The 17,622-nt window shown below is 38.1% G+C and overlaps 1 protein-coding gene across 11 annotated transcripts in view; it reads left to right on the top strand.

Annotated features, from left to right (window-relative positions):
- cpeb3 (cytoplasmic polyadenylation element binding protein 3) overlaps positions 1 to 17,622 on the top strand; it is a 60,325-nt gene extending 42,703 nt beyond the window's left edge. For all 11 annotated transcript variants that reach the window (XM_088634964.1, XM_088634968.1, XM_088634958.1 and 8 more), the window contains 4 exons: positions 1,888 to 2,006; positions 2,888 to 3,002; positions 4,084 to 4,265; positions 12,381 to 17,622. In XM_088634964.1, coding sequence (XP_088491090.1) covers positions 1,888 to 2,006; positions 2,888 to 3,002; positions 4,084 to 4,265; positions 12,381 to 12,608 — 644 coding nt within the window. In that variant the 3' untranslated portion in view covers positions 12,609 to 17,622. The remainder of the gene's footprint in view (positions 1 to 1,887; positions 2,007 to 2,887; positions 3,003 to 4,083; positions 4,266 to 12,380) is intronic.

The following is a 17,622-nucleotide window of genomic DNA, read 5'->3' on the forward strand; positions in this document are numbered from 1 at the left end:
TGCAAGCACAGCCAGTAATGTTGTGAATTCTAACCAGCATTCAGAAGCGTTCGTTTCGCGGGCAGGAAAACTAGTTTGCACAGATGAAGTCTGGAGCTCTTGAGTGTGCTGATTAGCACCCAAGCGGAACCCTGCTTGTCTGGCTTCATAACTTCTGAGCCTGTTGAAGAATTCCGTGTCTGTGGAGCTGTGCCTTTTGATAATGCCCCGGTGCCCTTCACTTCCTCTCTTCTTCCTGGAGCCACGGGCACACGACATTCGACACAGCTCAGACATTCATTCGGAGCGACGGCCCGAAGCCAAGAAAAAAAGCCCATCTGAGAATTGCCCAGCAGGCAGGACAAATCGGCACGCTTTAATAATGAAGGAGCACCAGCCTGCTCTCACAGTGTTAGAAGCCGCAATTCACAGTACGAGAGAGTGCAGGTGATTGTTGTCTGTTGGAATGCAGAGTGTTGCTGAGCCGCGGCGTATCCAGTGTTGTTATAACCCGTGTTTAGGGGTATTCGGGAGCAGTAACCAGGTGGTGTCTTAAGGCCCTGCTTGAACTAATATAATGTAGAACTTCATCACTGCTGAAGAAAAAATGTTCTGTCCAAATATTTTGCTGTAAAGAGTTTTTTATTTATTTAGAGGACCCTGAAGATGTACTTCAAAATTCTATGTAGATGCTATTGTTATGGTTGACCTTATTTCCTTAATACCAGTTACTTGCAACAACATACTACCTTTCATCCTAAAGCTCTTTACATAAAGGCGAGGAGCCATTTCATTCACCACACAAGTGCAGCACCCACCTGGGTGTCATGTGGCATCCATTATGCTCAACAGCCTCACTCATGGCAGATCAGATGGAGAAGTGAGAAATGACTTCACTGTATTAGTGGTGCATTTGAGCAATTTTATGATTCTTTGGCAAGTTTAACTCCCTGCTACTGAGTAAAAAAAGTATCTGCTGTACATGTGTTGCCTTATGCAGCTGTTTAGTTTCCTAAGATAGTGTCAGTCATGTAGTGGCTGAGTCATAAAGACTGGTTTTGAGATCAGACGCAGCCATTTACCTCCAACGTACTTGAAGTGAATCTAAATTACTAGACATTGTCTTCTGTCTCAGTCAGTGGACAGGTGACTAGCAGCCTTTTCCCGTGTTCTATATCGAGAGAGAATGCTAAAGCACCTCTTACAACCATTATCCTCTAAATAGTTTTGTGTCTGTAATTTATAAATCTTTATCCATCTAGCATTTGCCCCTCAACTGATATGTCTTAAGTAGTGGGAATGAGATGTGAGCTTGTTGACTGACTCGCACATCTTGCTTGTCAGAGCAGGTTTGTTTAAAAATAAAGAAAAATGAAGGCTGTCGGTTCAGATTTGCCTGTCTAGGACAAAAGGATTATCTCTGTTCTCATTATAGCTAGCATTGTTGGCTGTTGGGAAAGCATTCTTTGTAAGGTCATCCCTGCATAGCTTCTGGTTATTTTGATAATGAATACACTGGAGAGTAGAGCAACCTACTGTATGTAGAATTTTACAGCTGAAAACACCGTAAAATATGGCTGCAGGAGACATATGTAAAATTCCTGAGAGTGCTACGTGTTCAGCTTCTATCCTCTGCCGATGCAGGTTAAGGGTGGTGATTTAATGGCAGCTATAGACTTTAATGATGCTATCCTACTGCAATGGCTTTCTTTTGTATTGCCATAACCAAGCAGGCATCTACAATTTGGTGTGAACCATTTAACGTATGCATTACCTTCTCGGAGACTGATACCCTTGGCATTTTGTTTTTGTCATTATAGAAACAGGGTTAAATAATCAGATACATTATTGCCAAGTATTCCCTTTTAAATGGGTGTTATGTTTTTTTTTCCTGTCCACTCTCCACAGGGTATGCCTTTCTGCTGTTCCAGGAAGAGAGTTCTGTACAGGCTCTAATAGATGCCTGTATTGAGGAGGATGGAAAGCTCTACCTTTGTGTTTCCAGCCCCACCATCAAAGATAAACCAGTAAGTCGCCACAGTCTCTACAGAAGTTCACACGTCCAGCAGAAGCCCTCTCCAGAGTGAACAGAGTGGCACAATTAACATATCTAGTGTTTGCCTGTCACCACAGTGATCCCTTCAGAGGTCTGTGCCAGTCTGTGGACTAGGACTGGGAAGCTTTGAACAAAATGACAAACCATTCAGTTAATCTTTTTGTGCCTCATGCTTTCATTTCTCTGATCAAATACAGTCAACTTGACATTTCCCATAGATGATAGTCTGCCTCCTTTCAGTATTCAAATCAAATATAATAATCATTTTTAATAATAACATTAATTTATGACCCTAGATGTCATTTTGTGATAATAAAAGGGGATGACAAAGCCACAAAACTGCTTAATCTTCTTATCTTTTAACAGGTGGAGCTTTTTGAAGTCTGTCTTTATTTTCGTAAAAAAGTTCTTTATTCTTCAAATTATGTGAACTTTATGATGTTAAAACAAAACGTTTGTGTTTTAGATAGAACAGAGTTTACAGTTATTTTAAATAATTTACAATATTTTAAAATTGCTTTTAATTACAGATAAATACAACAAACTGGCTGTGCAATGGTATTTCTTTTATAATTGGCACCCAAATTGAGTAGCATAAGAATTTTAAGTTTTGAGTGCGTAAGAAAGGTGGTAAAGTGTAGCTGGTTTGCGGTGTTGTTAGCTAACTGCTGATCAGATCTTATCCAGCCATGTCAAAAGCCAATAATGATGTGGCTGGATAGCTTGTTACAGTCTCCCTCAGCCCTTTGTGTAAAGTAGCGCCTTATGTGCACAGTCTGTTGTTGGTATAGCTGTTCGAGAGACTCAAAATACAGTTGCAGCCTCCATCAATGGTGCTTTATACCTGTCCAGGTGCAAATCCGGCCTTGGAACCTGAGTGATAGTGACTTTGTGATGGATGGCTCCCAGCCCCTCGACCCCCGGAAGACCATCTTTGTGGGAGGAGTTCCACGGCCCCTTAGAGCAGGTGAAGGGGGGAGAAGCAGTGAAAGGGTGTGTTAACACTAGAGATGAAGAAGTGGGGAAAGAACCAAGGACAGGTTCAGGAAAACATAGTGAGCCGAGCACCAGCCAATTCATGGGTGCATACACTGGAGAAGAAATGAGGACATGACATTCTTTTTCCTGAGATGAATGTTAAAACTCAGAGTCTGAATTCAGATATCATAGAGATATGCTTTTACATGATGCTAGCTGCTACAGTCTGCACTTTTTAGTGCTTCTGGAATTATGAATGGCTTGAAGCTGATCTTTTTTTTGTGGGGTGAATGGAAAGTAAGTTGGTGGCAGCTGTTTTATTCTTTGTTTATACCACAAAACCTGAAAAATAAGATGGGATTTTAAAATTTATTCTTTTCTAAAAAACAGACCAAGAACAATTCTTTTCACATTTTTTTTGTTTCTCTTATATGGCAAGGTTATCTTTAATGAAAAATTAAATTTTCTTTTTATCTCTTCAAATGGTGTGGGTAACTTTATGGTTTAGGAAGATTGTGAAAGAGTTTTGTTCTTTTAATATAATACGTCAAGGATAAAGAATTGCTGCACCTACACTTTAACACAAAAAATGCTTTGTGAGCAGAGATGAGTCATGTCCCTGACGCTCACTCTGCTTTGTTGTAATTGATTTTAACTGATGTAGGATAGCTGAGTTCTGTTAAAGTTTTATATTTTTTTATTTATTTATACCCCTCTAATGAATTCAACTAATCCTCAATCGTGACATCTCCAGTGCCAGCGTGTGTGTGACAGATGGCATCATGGATACAAGACACTCTTACCCTTCCGCCATGTTCTTACTTTCTTATTCATGTTTTCAGCCTCTTAATGTGATCGCTGCTCTGCTGCCCCTACTGAAATGAAATAAAACACCCGTCCAAAAGTTTAACAAAATGAAACTGGTTTATCAACACCCCTACCTCCCTTGACATATTCCCAGAACAGAAACGTGGAAACATTTTCCGGGCACTTTTCTTAGGCACACTGTTCCGACTTGAGTTTTTGAGAAGTGAGCAGCTCGCCTCATGTCGCGCTCCTCTGTCCCGCAGTTGAACTCGCCATGATTATGGACCGGCTGTACGGTGGCGTCTGCTACGCTGGCATCGACACTGACCCCGAGCTCAAGTACCCCAAAGGGGCAGGGAGGGTGGCTTTCTCCAATCAGCAGAGCTACATTGCTGCTATCAGCGCCCGCTTCGTCCAGCTGCAGCACAATGACATCGACAAGCGGGTGAGTGGAGCTCCCGAGCGGGAGAAAGAGCCCCGCCAATCAAACCAGGGGCCAGAGGCTGCAGCCTCTTGTCTGGAGAGAGAGTGGCATTACCTGGTCATTGGCCAGAGGGAACGGGCTTCAGGCAAGGCTAGAAAATGTTGTGAACTCCCTTGTGCGATATCGAATTATTACAGCCCACATGCTATAAAGTCTGAGAGAATGAAAGGTTGTTTTTATGCCTTATTCTCTGAAAACCTTTACCAGAATTAAAAATAATGCAAAATAATGTTCAGGGATAGTAGTAATTCAACAGGAAAAATGGTGAACACAGGCTACAGTCTTAAACATTATCTTTAAATTGTTTTCTCATGCTTCTTTTCAGTTGTCCTTAGACTTCATTAGGTGACAAAGAGCTGAAGGATTATTTTCTCTGAAACTAGTGCAATCATTTAGATGTTAATTTTGCCATGTGCAAACAACTTTCTTTTTTTGCTGTCTTTTTTTATGGTCGTTGTGTTCCAGCCCTTCCTGCAAAGATTAAGATTAAGAATCGAAATAAAAAGACAGACATTCTAAATCGAAACCTAAGGTTTTGCTATGGTTGCTCATGAATGTTTGCAGTGAATACAAAAAAAAAATCCAGACCTCAAACACTTAAAGTGGGGTTTGTCTTCTTCCAAGGACTCAAGGTGTGGTGTAGCTTTCAGGTGTGGTGCTTGTGGTGAGATTTAAAGCTAACTTGTAATGGCTTAAGCAGATAATGTCTTGCTGTTCTCTGTGTTACAGAAAGATGTTATAGTAAACTCTTAAAGCACTCTAAAAGACAGCTCCTGTTATCTAATGTTGATGGCATGCAGTTCGGAAGTTTTTATTCCAGCATTGGAAAGCCAATTTTCATATGAGGCGGCTTATGTCGAGTATGTTTTGTTTTGGGCAATAGGAGTTTTAAGTGCTAGACAAGGTCATAAGAGAAATGGTAATGAAGTATCAACCTGGCTTTGCTGTATATCTGTTTCTCAGCTGAAACATACAAAATCAAGAATTCTGTTACAGGATCTAATATGGCATGTGTATATTGCATGTTTTGATATATGTCATGTTTGGTACCAGTGATTTAAATAAAATAGGTAACAAAAATCCTGAAAAACAGCAATGAATGTCATGACACTGTATCATATTTTGTAGTCCTTGAGTATTTGGATCCCTGCAATTTAGAATCGCTATGTATCAAGAAGAAATTTGGGTATTCCTATGTTATCTGCTTTTCTTGTGGTAAAGGATACCTAAAAATATTAAAACTGTATTTTACAAAGCAATCATTCTGCCACTTTTAAATAATTCTGATTTTATAAAGAGATCCAAATGGGTAGGGAGCCATATGTGACAAATTTTCTTGAATAAATGATTGGAGAAAAGAAAACAAATCACTTAAGTTCTTTAAAAAATCAGCTTGTGGCAGTCAAAGCTCTGTTGTTTAGGTACACTATGAATGTACAGGACACTATGAAAGGAATCAAGTATACTGCATTTTGTTGTGATGCACTCTGTCCTCTTAAGTTTTCAGCTTTCCCCTTTTTATATTATATATTAGTAGTCTTGTTTTTTTGGCATGCCCTGCTGTATACAGAATACAGTCTATGAAAAATGAACCATATAATCAAGGCTGTAGGTTTTTGGAAATCTCACAAACATTTGAAGTCCTAGACTCTTTGGTAAGATAATTACTAGACTGCACGTTCCTATATATATATTTGCAGTGATCAGGGTTGTTTCCTTAGCTTAACTGTTTTAGTTCTTATGTCCCCTTTTCTTAAACTATGACCAAAGAGAACTGCTTGTGCCAGACTGCCTACACATTCAGAGAGCAGCTAACCAGGGCGGTCTTACTTTCAGCTAGAAATGGGATCCTGGCAAAAGTTTAAAACACTTAGCAATTTAAGCATGCTTGGCATGTTCTTTTCATCACAAACAGACACAGGTCTTTTTGAAACTAGATGAATGAATTAGCTTCCCAAGAGCTTAGACCTTTCAGCATCTAATCCCTACTCGGGAATCTATAACCATAGAAGATCTGATCAGACTCTCAGTTCATCGAGGGTCAAAACAAATCCAGTGCTATTGTAGTGGGATCCCACAACATTAGTCTCAAGGGAAGGCAAAGAAATATAAGAGAAATGTTATGAATGAAACTAAAACACATGATCCGTTATAAACACTGCACACGCAAACAATATAACAACATGCATAATTCTTTGCGTAATGACATTACAGGCATACAATTATTTAAATGGTTTATGATGAGACCTAGTTTCATCTGAGATCTTAAGAGCTTCTCAGTAAATTAATAAACCTTACAACTGGTTTGGCTAAGATCTTAGAAAAGTTTAATGGTAGTAACTTTAATTCTTTAATTGTAGTTAAATACACTTTATTTTTCATAATATGTATTTTTGAAAAGCCATCTCGCATATTGGAAAATATTTTGGCCTGTTCAGATCCATATTTAGATTTAATTTCTAATGGTGATTAATTTTAATCAGATTGATGAATCTTAGCTGACTGAGAGTCCAAAAACAGTGAGTCCAAATACTGACCGCGCTGTGGAAATGCACAAAGTGGGCGTGATGTCTCCCTGTGGTTTGCAACACTGTGGGTTCAGGCTGCAAGAGTGACTATTTGGGTGTTTCTGATGTTTGTTTAACAATGGTTTCTCAATGTTGAGAAGATTATTTTTTTGCAGGCAGCTGAGAATGGAAAAAGCAAGAGTAAAATGAAAGTAATTAGAAGGATGTGCTTGCTGCAGTAAGGGGAACCAATTGCAAGGGTCCGTGTTGCATTTTATTGTGTTTTAAATGGCCCTAGAGACACAACATATATATAGATATATAGCTGATTGTATTAATCAGTCTGTAAATAGATTCACGATTTGAGATAATTTCTACCAAAATAAGACATAAGTCCATCCATGCCCCTGCCTTTGTTTCTAAGTGCATTTGGATCCATCGGGTTATGTAACAGGGGTGCAGTGTGCTCTAAATCCAGTTGTTGGTATAAACAAAATAACAGCACAATTGTCATCCTTAAGTATTTGGCGGTTTGCTGCTTTCTTTCAAGGTGTTATGTTCTGTCTATGCAAATGTAGCTTTTTTTATCTGATAACATGCATTCTATTTAGCACCTTATATAAAAACTTGTGTAATACAAGCATACTGTAAAACGGAAACCATGTTATTGTAAGTCAGGCTACGCAAGGCTAGGCCTGGTCAGTACTGGAATGGGAGATCTCCAAGGAAATCTAGCTCACTGTTGCAAATGGTGATGCTGGGCCATTCTTCTCTCTGGACCAGGAATTCCAATCAGTTCCTTAGTATGGTGACCAGAGATACATGTAGTTATTAAAGACCCCATGGCACTTTTCAATAGAGTAGGGATGTTAACCTAAGAGTAGTGCCTAAAGTCCACTCTGGCCTTGCAGTCTGGTCTACCCAGAGTTCCTCCTTGGTTTTCACTTTGCTGCCTTATATGCTGTGTTTTGGTGCAGACTTTGCTGTGTGGTACTCAAGTGAAGCTGCACTTCAGAGGTGAATGAAGCACTTTAGGATCCTTTGGATTGAAAAACACTATATAAATGTTGGGGAACTATTATTAATATTGCAACTAGGCCGTTGGGAACAAAAGTAGATGATTTAAATTTAGTGATTCAAATTTTTTATTAACCATAACCTATGGAGGAAAATGTAGAGCAACTATCTCGCTACAAATTATAATTCACTTAAAGAAACCAGCATGTTGTTGCTTTTACATTTTTAATTCAGGTTTATTTGCAGATATTAAGTGAGGTTCCTTCTTTGATTTAGACATTTGTGGAACACTATCCTGTATTTGACATCAATAAAGGACAGTAGTTAATAAACATGCGCTAATTCCAAGTATTTAAAACCTATAGTATACGTTAGTGTGAAATGTGTGTCTTAAGAGAGCAGGTTTATAGTTCTATTTACCTACTATTTGTATGTCTCTTTTCAGTTTGTGTACAGGTAGGTGTATCTTAGTGAAATGTCTGTGTAGTTTATTTTTGTGTAGTGATGTCTGCCTGGAATCTGATGGTTGGTCAATATGAAAACAAGTAGTAAAGTAATAGGTTTATTCCATGCTGAAAAAAAGAAGAAAGAGAACGCAACGTTTCGGCCATGGAGCCTTCTTCAGGTGTGAGAAGGGATACATGTCTGTTTGAATAGCTGTTTAAATCCTGGTTGGGTGAAAACTCTTGCTAGTATGTTGCACTTCTTTTAGACCCTTAACAGTTGTGTGTTTGTATATCTATGCATGACTTTACAGGATGAATATCGTATGTACTGGGTCCTGGCCACTGGCCTTCAGATGAGAGATGAGAGTCAGAACAGCCAGTCCCCCTGTTGCTGCCCAAGTCCACTTGTCTTACAGTATCCCTTACATTTCACCTGTGGGGTCTGAGCAGAGGAGACCAGACAAGGCAGACCTGCTTGTTAAACTCCTCCTTCTTCTGAGGGGGTTCTCCAACTGTGCCCATCGCTTCCAAGTTGCATTAAAGCTAGAGAATAACAAAATGAACTACATTTTTGAAGCTTGACCTATCAGTGGAAGAAGAAGCCAGACAAGCCACTTGAGATAGATTTTGTTAGGCAGGTTGTCATTAGCAAGGCTCTTGCTAGCACTGTTGTGTTTTGTCTAAGAGAAGTGAGACTCTACCCCTGAGAGCAGCACGTTACTGCTGTTGCTAATGAACAGGCTGTCCTGGTAAAGTACAAATGGAATTGCACTACATACAGTATATTTGTGTTTTCCTTTTTTGCAAGTTTTGTTGGTTGTTTAAACTTTTTTTTTCAGTTTGACATTTAAGTGTCCAAATCCAGGTCTTATTAAAAGGCTGCAAATGGCTATCAGTATTTTCATCTGGAAGGCTTTTGTAGAACAGAGACATGATGCTGATAATGGGGTTTGACAGTACTTTAATTGCCAGTGTTGTATCTAAGGGGAACTGGTAGCTTGAGAGGCCAGAGCAGCCTGTGAAAATGACACTGTAATTACTGGAGCATAGTCGGCCCCACAAGCATTAAATGCATTGGGTTCTTTTTTTTGTGTTTGCTGCTGTGAGTCACTGCTTATTACCCACATGTTGAGGAGGAATTGAGGTCTTGGTTTTTATTTTCCTGGGCGATGGAAAACCTTTTATTAAGCTGTCAAAGTGTAGAGGAGATTTGCGCAGCAGCTGTGCCTCTGCAAACCTTAGACTTTTTCATACGCGCTTGGTTTCCATGGCTGTTAGTTCAGCCTCAGCGTAAATTAAATAGATACTCACCAGCTCTCATCTGCGACTGATATAGATTGTGTTAGAGCTGTGCTCTTAAAGAAAGTGGGCTACGACCTTAATTCTTAGGTTGCTTTGAATGTCATTTTACTGGCAACTTCCTTGTGCAGTATTTCTAGTGGTTTTTCAGTTAGTTTAGAAAAAACACCAAACACATTGTGACAGCTGAACTATCTAAAATACAAATGGCCTGTTCCATTGTTCACATTTGAATTAAAACTGTTCATGTCTTCAAATAAATATATATGATTGCATTTGATATACTTTCCCAGGTATGGGTTTTATGTAGGTCATAATTTAACCTCAAAGTTTGTAGTTGCAACTAATGAACTAGGAGAAAAGCAGTGCACAGAGACTGGGGATGAATACATCAATGACTGCTGCTATAGCATAATCCAGATCCAGACCTTGGTTTCACACTTTGAGAGGCACAGTGGCTTGGTCAGGGTAAGTTACAATGAGTCAGTGGATGAAATGTGGATTCAGCTTGGACTGAATCCCAGACCACCACAGGACCACCTGCATATTCTAAGGTGCATAAGACTTGCAGCTGAAAATGGTCTTCATATTAACATTGAATGTTTGTATATTCTGCAACAATAACTCTTATTTCTTCAAACTAATATGTTTAAGGGCAATAGGACTGCAGAAAAGAGTACATGTGGGACATAAGGAAATGAATTAACTACATACGTTGTAAATCAGAGAAGCAGCTGTATCAAGATGAGTTTTTGAATGAGTGAGGATTATTGTTATGCCAGGCAGCATAACCTTTGTCAGTCTCTGCACCAAGGTCCTTTAGTTTCAAGATCACTGTTTAATATCAGTCAGGCTGGCAGGCACTGAGGAATTAAGCATTGATTGGTGTTTTTTTCCTATAAGAAGAGCCGGGGAAACTGCTCAGTATAAGAATATTAACCATTAGCTTCTGAATATCATTGCAAAAAATACCAAACGTTAAGCAAAGTGGTAGACTTTGACACAAAGTTATGGTTTCAGTGGTCTCCAGTCTTACGTCTGACTATTTAATATGTAATTTAGTGCAAATTGGGTTCAATTTCTTGTAATGTTGCCTCCCACAACTAGCAGTAGCACTATGTGAAAGTAGTCTTGGACCTGGTCCTCTGTTGATTCAGTTTGTTTCAAGAGGACAGGTGGTAATAGAAATAGTCTGAACTCTTCAGAATACTGTCTGAAAATAAGGTTTCACCATTATCATCAGGCACTCAAAGTAGATCTGTCAAACAAAATTGCACCTTAGTTATTCTGTTGCCTAAAGAACATTGTTTTAAAGTTTTCCACACTGTTCAATTTACCAAAGCCCCCTATTTTTATCTTTCTTGCATTCAACAGCATTTTTATGTAAATGGTGTGAAAACAAATTCATTAAAGTTCTGCTGCATCTTGCAAACTGCAGATGGTTTGTTGCTAAGCAAAAACATCTATTTTCATACAGCGTCTTTTGTTTCCAGAGCATCTGTTTTGTGTGGTGTGATCAGAAGAGTCCTTTTGGGTTCCTGGAAACATAATGCTTATAGAAGAGCTGGGGATATTGAATTTCTGTTTGCTACCTATGTAGAAGTGCAGTCAAACATGTACAGTATGCTCTTTTTCATTCATGTTTATTTTTGCCTAATTTAGATATAGTATTACAGCAGTCCACCTTTTAAAAATATGAATTATTCAGTCACCTAGTGTTGATCTGAAAATTCTCCACCAACACTTTTTTAAATATAACTTTGACAGGCAATTTGTCTAAGTTTAGTCATTATACAGGAGGTGTAATTATAGGTATCAATATTTATCCCTCATGACCATTGGCATTAATAAGGAGTTTTATCCTGTCCAATTCCTTGACTTGCATTGCATTGAAGTTGGCTACAATTACAGCCATCACTGCAAACCTTAAGAAACGGAAACACTTCAAAGTATCTCACTATGTGTATATGTATATATGTGTATACATGCACCTTAGTTTGAAAAAAATGTCTCTTGACAGAGAGGAAGTGTGTGAGGGAGAAAATTGATGTGCATTTCTTTGTACAGACAGTCCCTGTCATTGGTTATAATTTTATATCATCCAGCTGCTGGTGTTGTGTTGTGCAATTTCCTTTTCCAGCTGCTCAGCTGCGGGTGGTTTTCCATTTTATGCAGGTGCAAGACATCACTGAGAAGACAGGCGCTTTACTGTCTCTTTACCCTTCCTAAGTGTTCAGTCGCAGACAATCAATGAAGTGCAGAGAATTTAAGTAGTTCACGAATAAACATCAAAATATATTAAAGCACAGTGGAGAAAGGGCTACTCTGGTTTTTAAGATTTTTTTTTAACCTGTGCACCACATCATGAGGATGAGATGTCGGAGAATTATCCCAAAATCCAACTTTAAAGGTCTAAGATTATTGACTTAAACACCTCTGGTGCAAGCGATAAAATAAAAACCCCATCACAGCTGTGCCTGAGGGGCCCATCATTAGGGTGTTCTAAACTAAAGGGATGGTTGCTTCTCCCAGTGATAATTTTAATCTCGGTGTGAAAAAGTGCCTTTGTTTCTGAATTATTTGTCTTGGGGAAATGTTCTTGAACGCAGCTCTGAGTGTTCATGTCAAATGAAGTGTGAGCTACAGGTCGTGAAGGGTGTGAATGAAAGCGTGCCGTGCAGGTGAGGTTAGCTCTGAAAGGAAGCGGGCTGAGCCTCCAGACCGCTCGTGCTCCTCCGTGGAAAGCCGGTGGGGAAGAATGGAAAGTGGTGCCTGAACCTCGGGTCTGGTCTTGTTTTGCCTGGCAGGTTGAAGTCAAGCCATACGTCCTGGATGACCAGATGTGCGACGAGTGCCAGGGGACTCGCTGCGGCGGCAAATTCGCCCCTTTCTTCTGTGCCAACGTGACCTGTCTGCAGTATTACTGCGAGTACTGCTGGGCCAGTATCCACTCGCGGGCCGGCAGGGAGTTCCACAAGCCCCTGGTGAAGGAGGGGGGCGACCGCCCGCGCCACGTCTCCTTCCGCTGGAGCTGAAGGCCGGCCCGCGCAGCCCTGCCTGGCCCGTCGACAGCAACCGCAGCAGACTGAAGCGCCGCAGAGCACCGCCGGTCCGCACAGCCTGCTGACGCCGGGCTGGGAGCTTTCCGGAACCCGGCGCGTTCTTCCTCCCATTCAGAGAGAGAGAGAGAAAAAAAAGGGGTCTTTTTTTTAATTTACTGTTCTGAACTCATCGTCCAGTATATTCTATAAAAAGACACACAAAAAAGTTTAAACTGTAAAGAATTTGCACTTTGGCACAAAAACTCACAACACACATGAAATATCTTGCTTGGTACCTGAAGTTTCTTTTTCTAAGTCACTTGTTCCATAGGTTTGGTATTCTGCTATTCCTGGTCAGCCAATGTACTGGCTGATGCTGAAGTGATAACCATATATATATAAATCTATATATTTTTGTTTTTTTATCTATCAATATATAGATAATTTTATTTTGTGTGACTGGAGCATGCACTTATTTTCACAAATGGTAGGACATTGCCCCTAGTACAAATTACCAAAGGTGACAAAAGCCTAAAGTGGAAACAACCGAAGTAGGTGACCTACAATGTAGCAAAATATAACAAATTGTAATCAGTAGTCTGGGTCATTAACAAATACCCTAATTAGAATAACAAGCCTATATTTGCTCTCCATTTTGACTTGGAAAAAATAATACCTCATAAGCTCAATCTGATAATTTTCTTTAAATTATTTTTTAATTTGCTTTTTTTGTTTGGTTAGATCTCTTTTTTTTTAGTGTTATGTAAACGTATGCTGCAATAGCTTTTGCTGCTAAATACATGGTATTCACTAATAATACCATAGGACTTTATTCAGGCTAGGGTGAAACTTAAAAAGTAAAAAAAATGAAGCGAAGCGCAGTTGCTGCTGGAGAGAGTAGAATAGCAGGGAGGTAAGCTCCCATGAAGTTGGTAGATCTCTGACTGCATGTTTATTTAAATCAGGTTGCTGCATGCAATAGAATTTCTATACCATGTCTATTATACAATTTTGCCCACATTGCACAAAGTGATTATGAATATACATAGACTACGATATAAACCAATTACAATGAAAGATCAAATGTATGAAGAATTGGCTGATTACCGTAAGATAGGCATGCCTCAGTTAAATGCTTCTGCAAATAGAAAACAGTGTCCATTAAAGCATTAACAAGTAACACAAGAGTTTATCATAAATAAATTAGATGTAGGATATCCTTAAAACAATTATGTCTATGGTAGGTGAAGTACTTTTGCAGTGATCTTTAATATATAATTGTGCAATTTTTTATATAGTAGGGTGATAATGCCTAGTACTGTGATTCGCTTTAACTGTCGTTGATGTCTGACATAGAAGTTATGTGAAGCTTCATAACCAGTGTATTCACACACAGAAAAGTGAGCTCAAGTTTTGAAAAAACTTTCTGCTGCCTGCACCATTTACATAGCTTAAGATCTTGTCCTGAAAACCAAAGAGCTCATGTGATTATCTATATAATGCATATATATACACACAGACCAACAACACACTACCGTTACAACGATTAATGTATTTGTCAGGCTCTCAATGGATGTGAAAGGGCTGATTTGAGAGGCACATTGTAGGGGGTATATCAACAGAGGGAAATGAGTGCTAAAGAATTGTCTGCACAGTTGTCAAAATGGAGATGTCTGGTTAGAAAACTGAGATCCCTAAATCCTGGATGTATCCTGCAAAGCTTGAAGTATAATTGTGACCTGCTAAAGGGTTTTTTTTAGCATGAAGACTGGGAGTTAAGGGGTGCTGCTTGCAACATGACTAAATAAAGCATAGGCTGCTGAACCCGGGATAGCTGGTTCTGGGGAGGACAGGGGTCTGCCTGTTTTGGGGGTGGGATTGGGTACACTGGTTTTTAGCAGTTTTTGGGACAATCTGACAGGATACAACACCGCATAAGTAGATGTAGATGTCATGTCTTTTTGTGTATTGTGATGTCCTGTTTTTGTCCACTTACGTCTTTCTTTCTTTGTTTAGTTGCAAGTATTGGCTTAGGATGGACTTTTTTTTTGTTTGTTTGTTCTTGGAAAAAAGGAAAAAAATACTTTTTTACTGATAAAAAATGAAACAAAAAATGGCTTATTATGATGATTAGTATCCCTATCGAGGTTAATTCTGGGCTTTTTTGTGATATTGCTTTCCCTGCCCAGATGGATTTTCTATGTTTTTTCATTATCTGTAAAAGACATTTGTTATGCACTACTTTTTGTATCTGGACAGTTTTCAACAGTCAGCTATTTTTTTTTAAGAAAAAGATGAAGCGTGCTTTCTGACTGACATGATCTTTTGCAATACCTCAATTTTGAAATATAGGAGAGAAATCGATATTTTCTAAGTAAGTTTATTCAGAAAAAAGATATATATTAATTTAATTCTGCAAGAAAATGATTTAACAGATGGTTAATTTTATTTTTTTCATGCTTATTTGCTTTTTTTTTGAAAAACTGAAGGAGCTAGAGCTTTATAACTTTAATATAATGATGTAGTTAGCTAAAGTACAGAGTCTACCTTATTACAGAGGAAAAGGGATGTGTAAAGAATTTCCCCACATCTAACTTCCATAGAATTGTGAAACGTTAAATAATTATAATTAAAGGTAGAATTCCAAGGATGATTTATTCTTTTGAATTAAGAAAGATGTAGTTGTAAAAATCTCCATTTGGTGCTGAGAGAAAGTTAATTGAAGTTGTTTCCCTTATTTTTGTATATTTATAATTAATCATTTATTACGCTGACCAGAATTGTGAAAGAAATCTTCTGTTCATGTTATTTTTTTAAAAAAAGAACTTTTTATGTTTCCTAAAAGTATGTGCTCCCTTTTGTTTTTGTAAAACAACATACCCTGATTTGTTTACTTGACGTTATTAAAGACTTTGGAGAGTCCTTAAGAAGAAGAAAAAGAATGTTATTTTATAAAAATTCAAAGTGTTTAAACTGTAACTTGATTGAGAGCCCCTTGGTGCATCAGGTCATTGGTGGCCTTCTTTTCATGTAAGACTTGAATTAGTCCGATTTTTTTGAAGGCTAACAACCTCGATTCTTTGTTGTAATGTGCAATACTGTTTGTACTGTTTGTAAAAAAAAAAAGAAAAAAGAAAAAAAGGCATAAATCTTTATTGCAGATTTATTTTCATTGCAAACATTGTGATTCACTAAGATCATTTTCTACTGTGTATTTACCTACTCTTCATGCTAGTATTTTTCAATAGTAATGTAGCCTTTGTACTGAGAAATTTTTCATTGTTATTTTTAGAGAGATTTTTTGCTAAAAAAGGATTTAAACATATTTACATATTTTTCATTTTTATTTCGTATTTTCTTTACAGACTTTTTTTTCTCAACCATTAATATAGTTGTTTCTGGGAGAGACTTTCATATCTGGTCAATGTCATTAATATTATTTTGTATTTTTACTTGGAATAAATTAATTTTATGATGCTAATTCTTTAAAAGTTTATTTTTTCGTCTTGTTCATTTATTTTTTGAAGCTGAAAACCTTTGTAATATTGTTACTAAAGTTGTCTAGTTTTTTGAAATGCAAAGCTTTATGTATTAACTTGCTGATGTGGTTTACGTTAGTGTGGCAATGATAAAATCCATCAATGGCTGGTAATGTAAAGTGATTGAAAATGTAATGAATGAATGGGCAATAAAAACAGAATGGAGCAGACAAAAGTATGTTCTTATATTGTGGGAAAAACAGACCCTGTTTATTTTAGTCACCTGATTGTTTCAGGCAGTTAAGGGATGTCACAATATATACTGAGTGGTTTGGGTGATTGAAAATGAAAGGATTTCTTTACATTTCTACTCTTCCTATGGCCCCCCGAAATTTCTTACTTGTGACCAAAATGTTCGTCTGATTGGTTTATTTCTAGTTATTTTCCGTTGCAGCTTTTCTGCACCTGGAGTAAAATGGATTTGGTTTTAGTTTGCGGTAGGTCCCTGATCTGTACGTTTCATGGGTGTAATTGTGACTCTTCTTGTTGTTTTCAAGATTTTTAAGCAGGTCAGTGCTACAGACATTCCTTTCCATAATTCAGAAAGCTCCCACCAACCTCAAATGCCTTTGCATGTTGTTAGTGAACATTATTTACCAGCTACAGGAGTGAACAGACACTGATGTGAGTCTTTAGTTTTCATCATTGTTCTGCTTTTGATTCCCAGCTCAGCATCTTCTCCCTGAATGGGCCCTGACAGGTATGACACATTATCATAAAGGAAGGCTTTTAAGTGTTTGCCATACGGTTTTTATTTACATATTGTGACATCCCTAACTTGTACGTCAAAACAAGATCATGGGTTTGGCAACACGGTTTTGTGTTTTTATGTTACATCTGGCTAGCCTTTCGTACTAATTTGTATGGTGGTCTTATACTAATATTTGTTTCTTAATACTAACCAAACTGATACTCTTCAGATACGCTTAGCTGCACCAGTGTTAGCTTAATACCACAGAGTATTTTAAGTCCTTTGGCAAAGTGATTGCTTTATACCCTAACTTCAACTATCCTGGAAACCTCTGAAGTAAATGCGTTCTGCTGGGGACGTAACCAAATATTTGGTTACAGAGACCATTTCATGTAACTATCAGATGTATATTTCATATAGTACTAGACTTGGATAGTACCTTTTCATTCACTTTTCACACATGTTGGGGTATACAGTATAATGTTGTGATCTGTCATACATTATTGAAAACTGCTGTTCATGGGTTGTTTCTTAAACTAACCACTACTTTTAAATGTACCTTTTTAACGTTTTTTTTTATTTTTGGTTGATTGCTGGTTATCCTGATGAGGCTTTGAAATTCTTGACTTGGACCTGTGCTTGTTTGGAACTGCAGTACTGTGACTAAACATGGAGCTCAATGCTGCTATTGCTTACAACTGCTTCAAGTTTGTAGTTTGAACTTTATTTTTTTCTGTACTAATAAGCAACTCTTATTAAACGTAGTTGTATGATGCTG

Source organism: Lepisosteus platostomus, chromosome 6 (genome assembly GCF_059453375.1).
Source record: "Lepisosteus platostomus isolate fLepPlt1 chromosome 6, fLepPlt1.hap1, whole genome shotgun sequence".
Taxonomy (NCBI): Eukaryota; Metazoa; Chordata; class Actinopteri; order Semionotiformes; family Lepisosteidae; genus Lepisosteus; species Lepisosteus platostomus.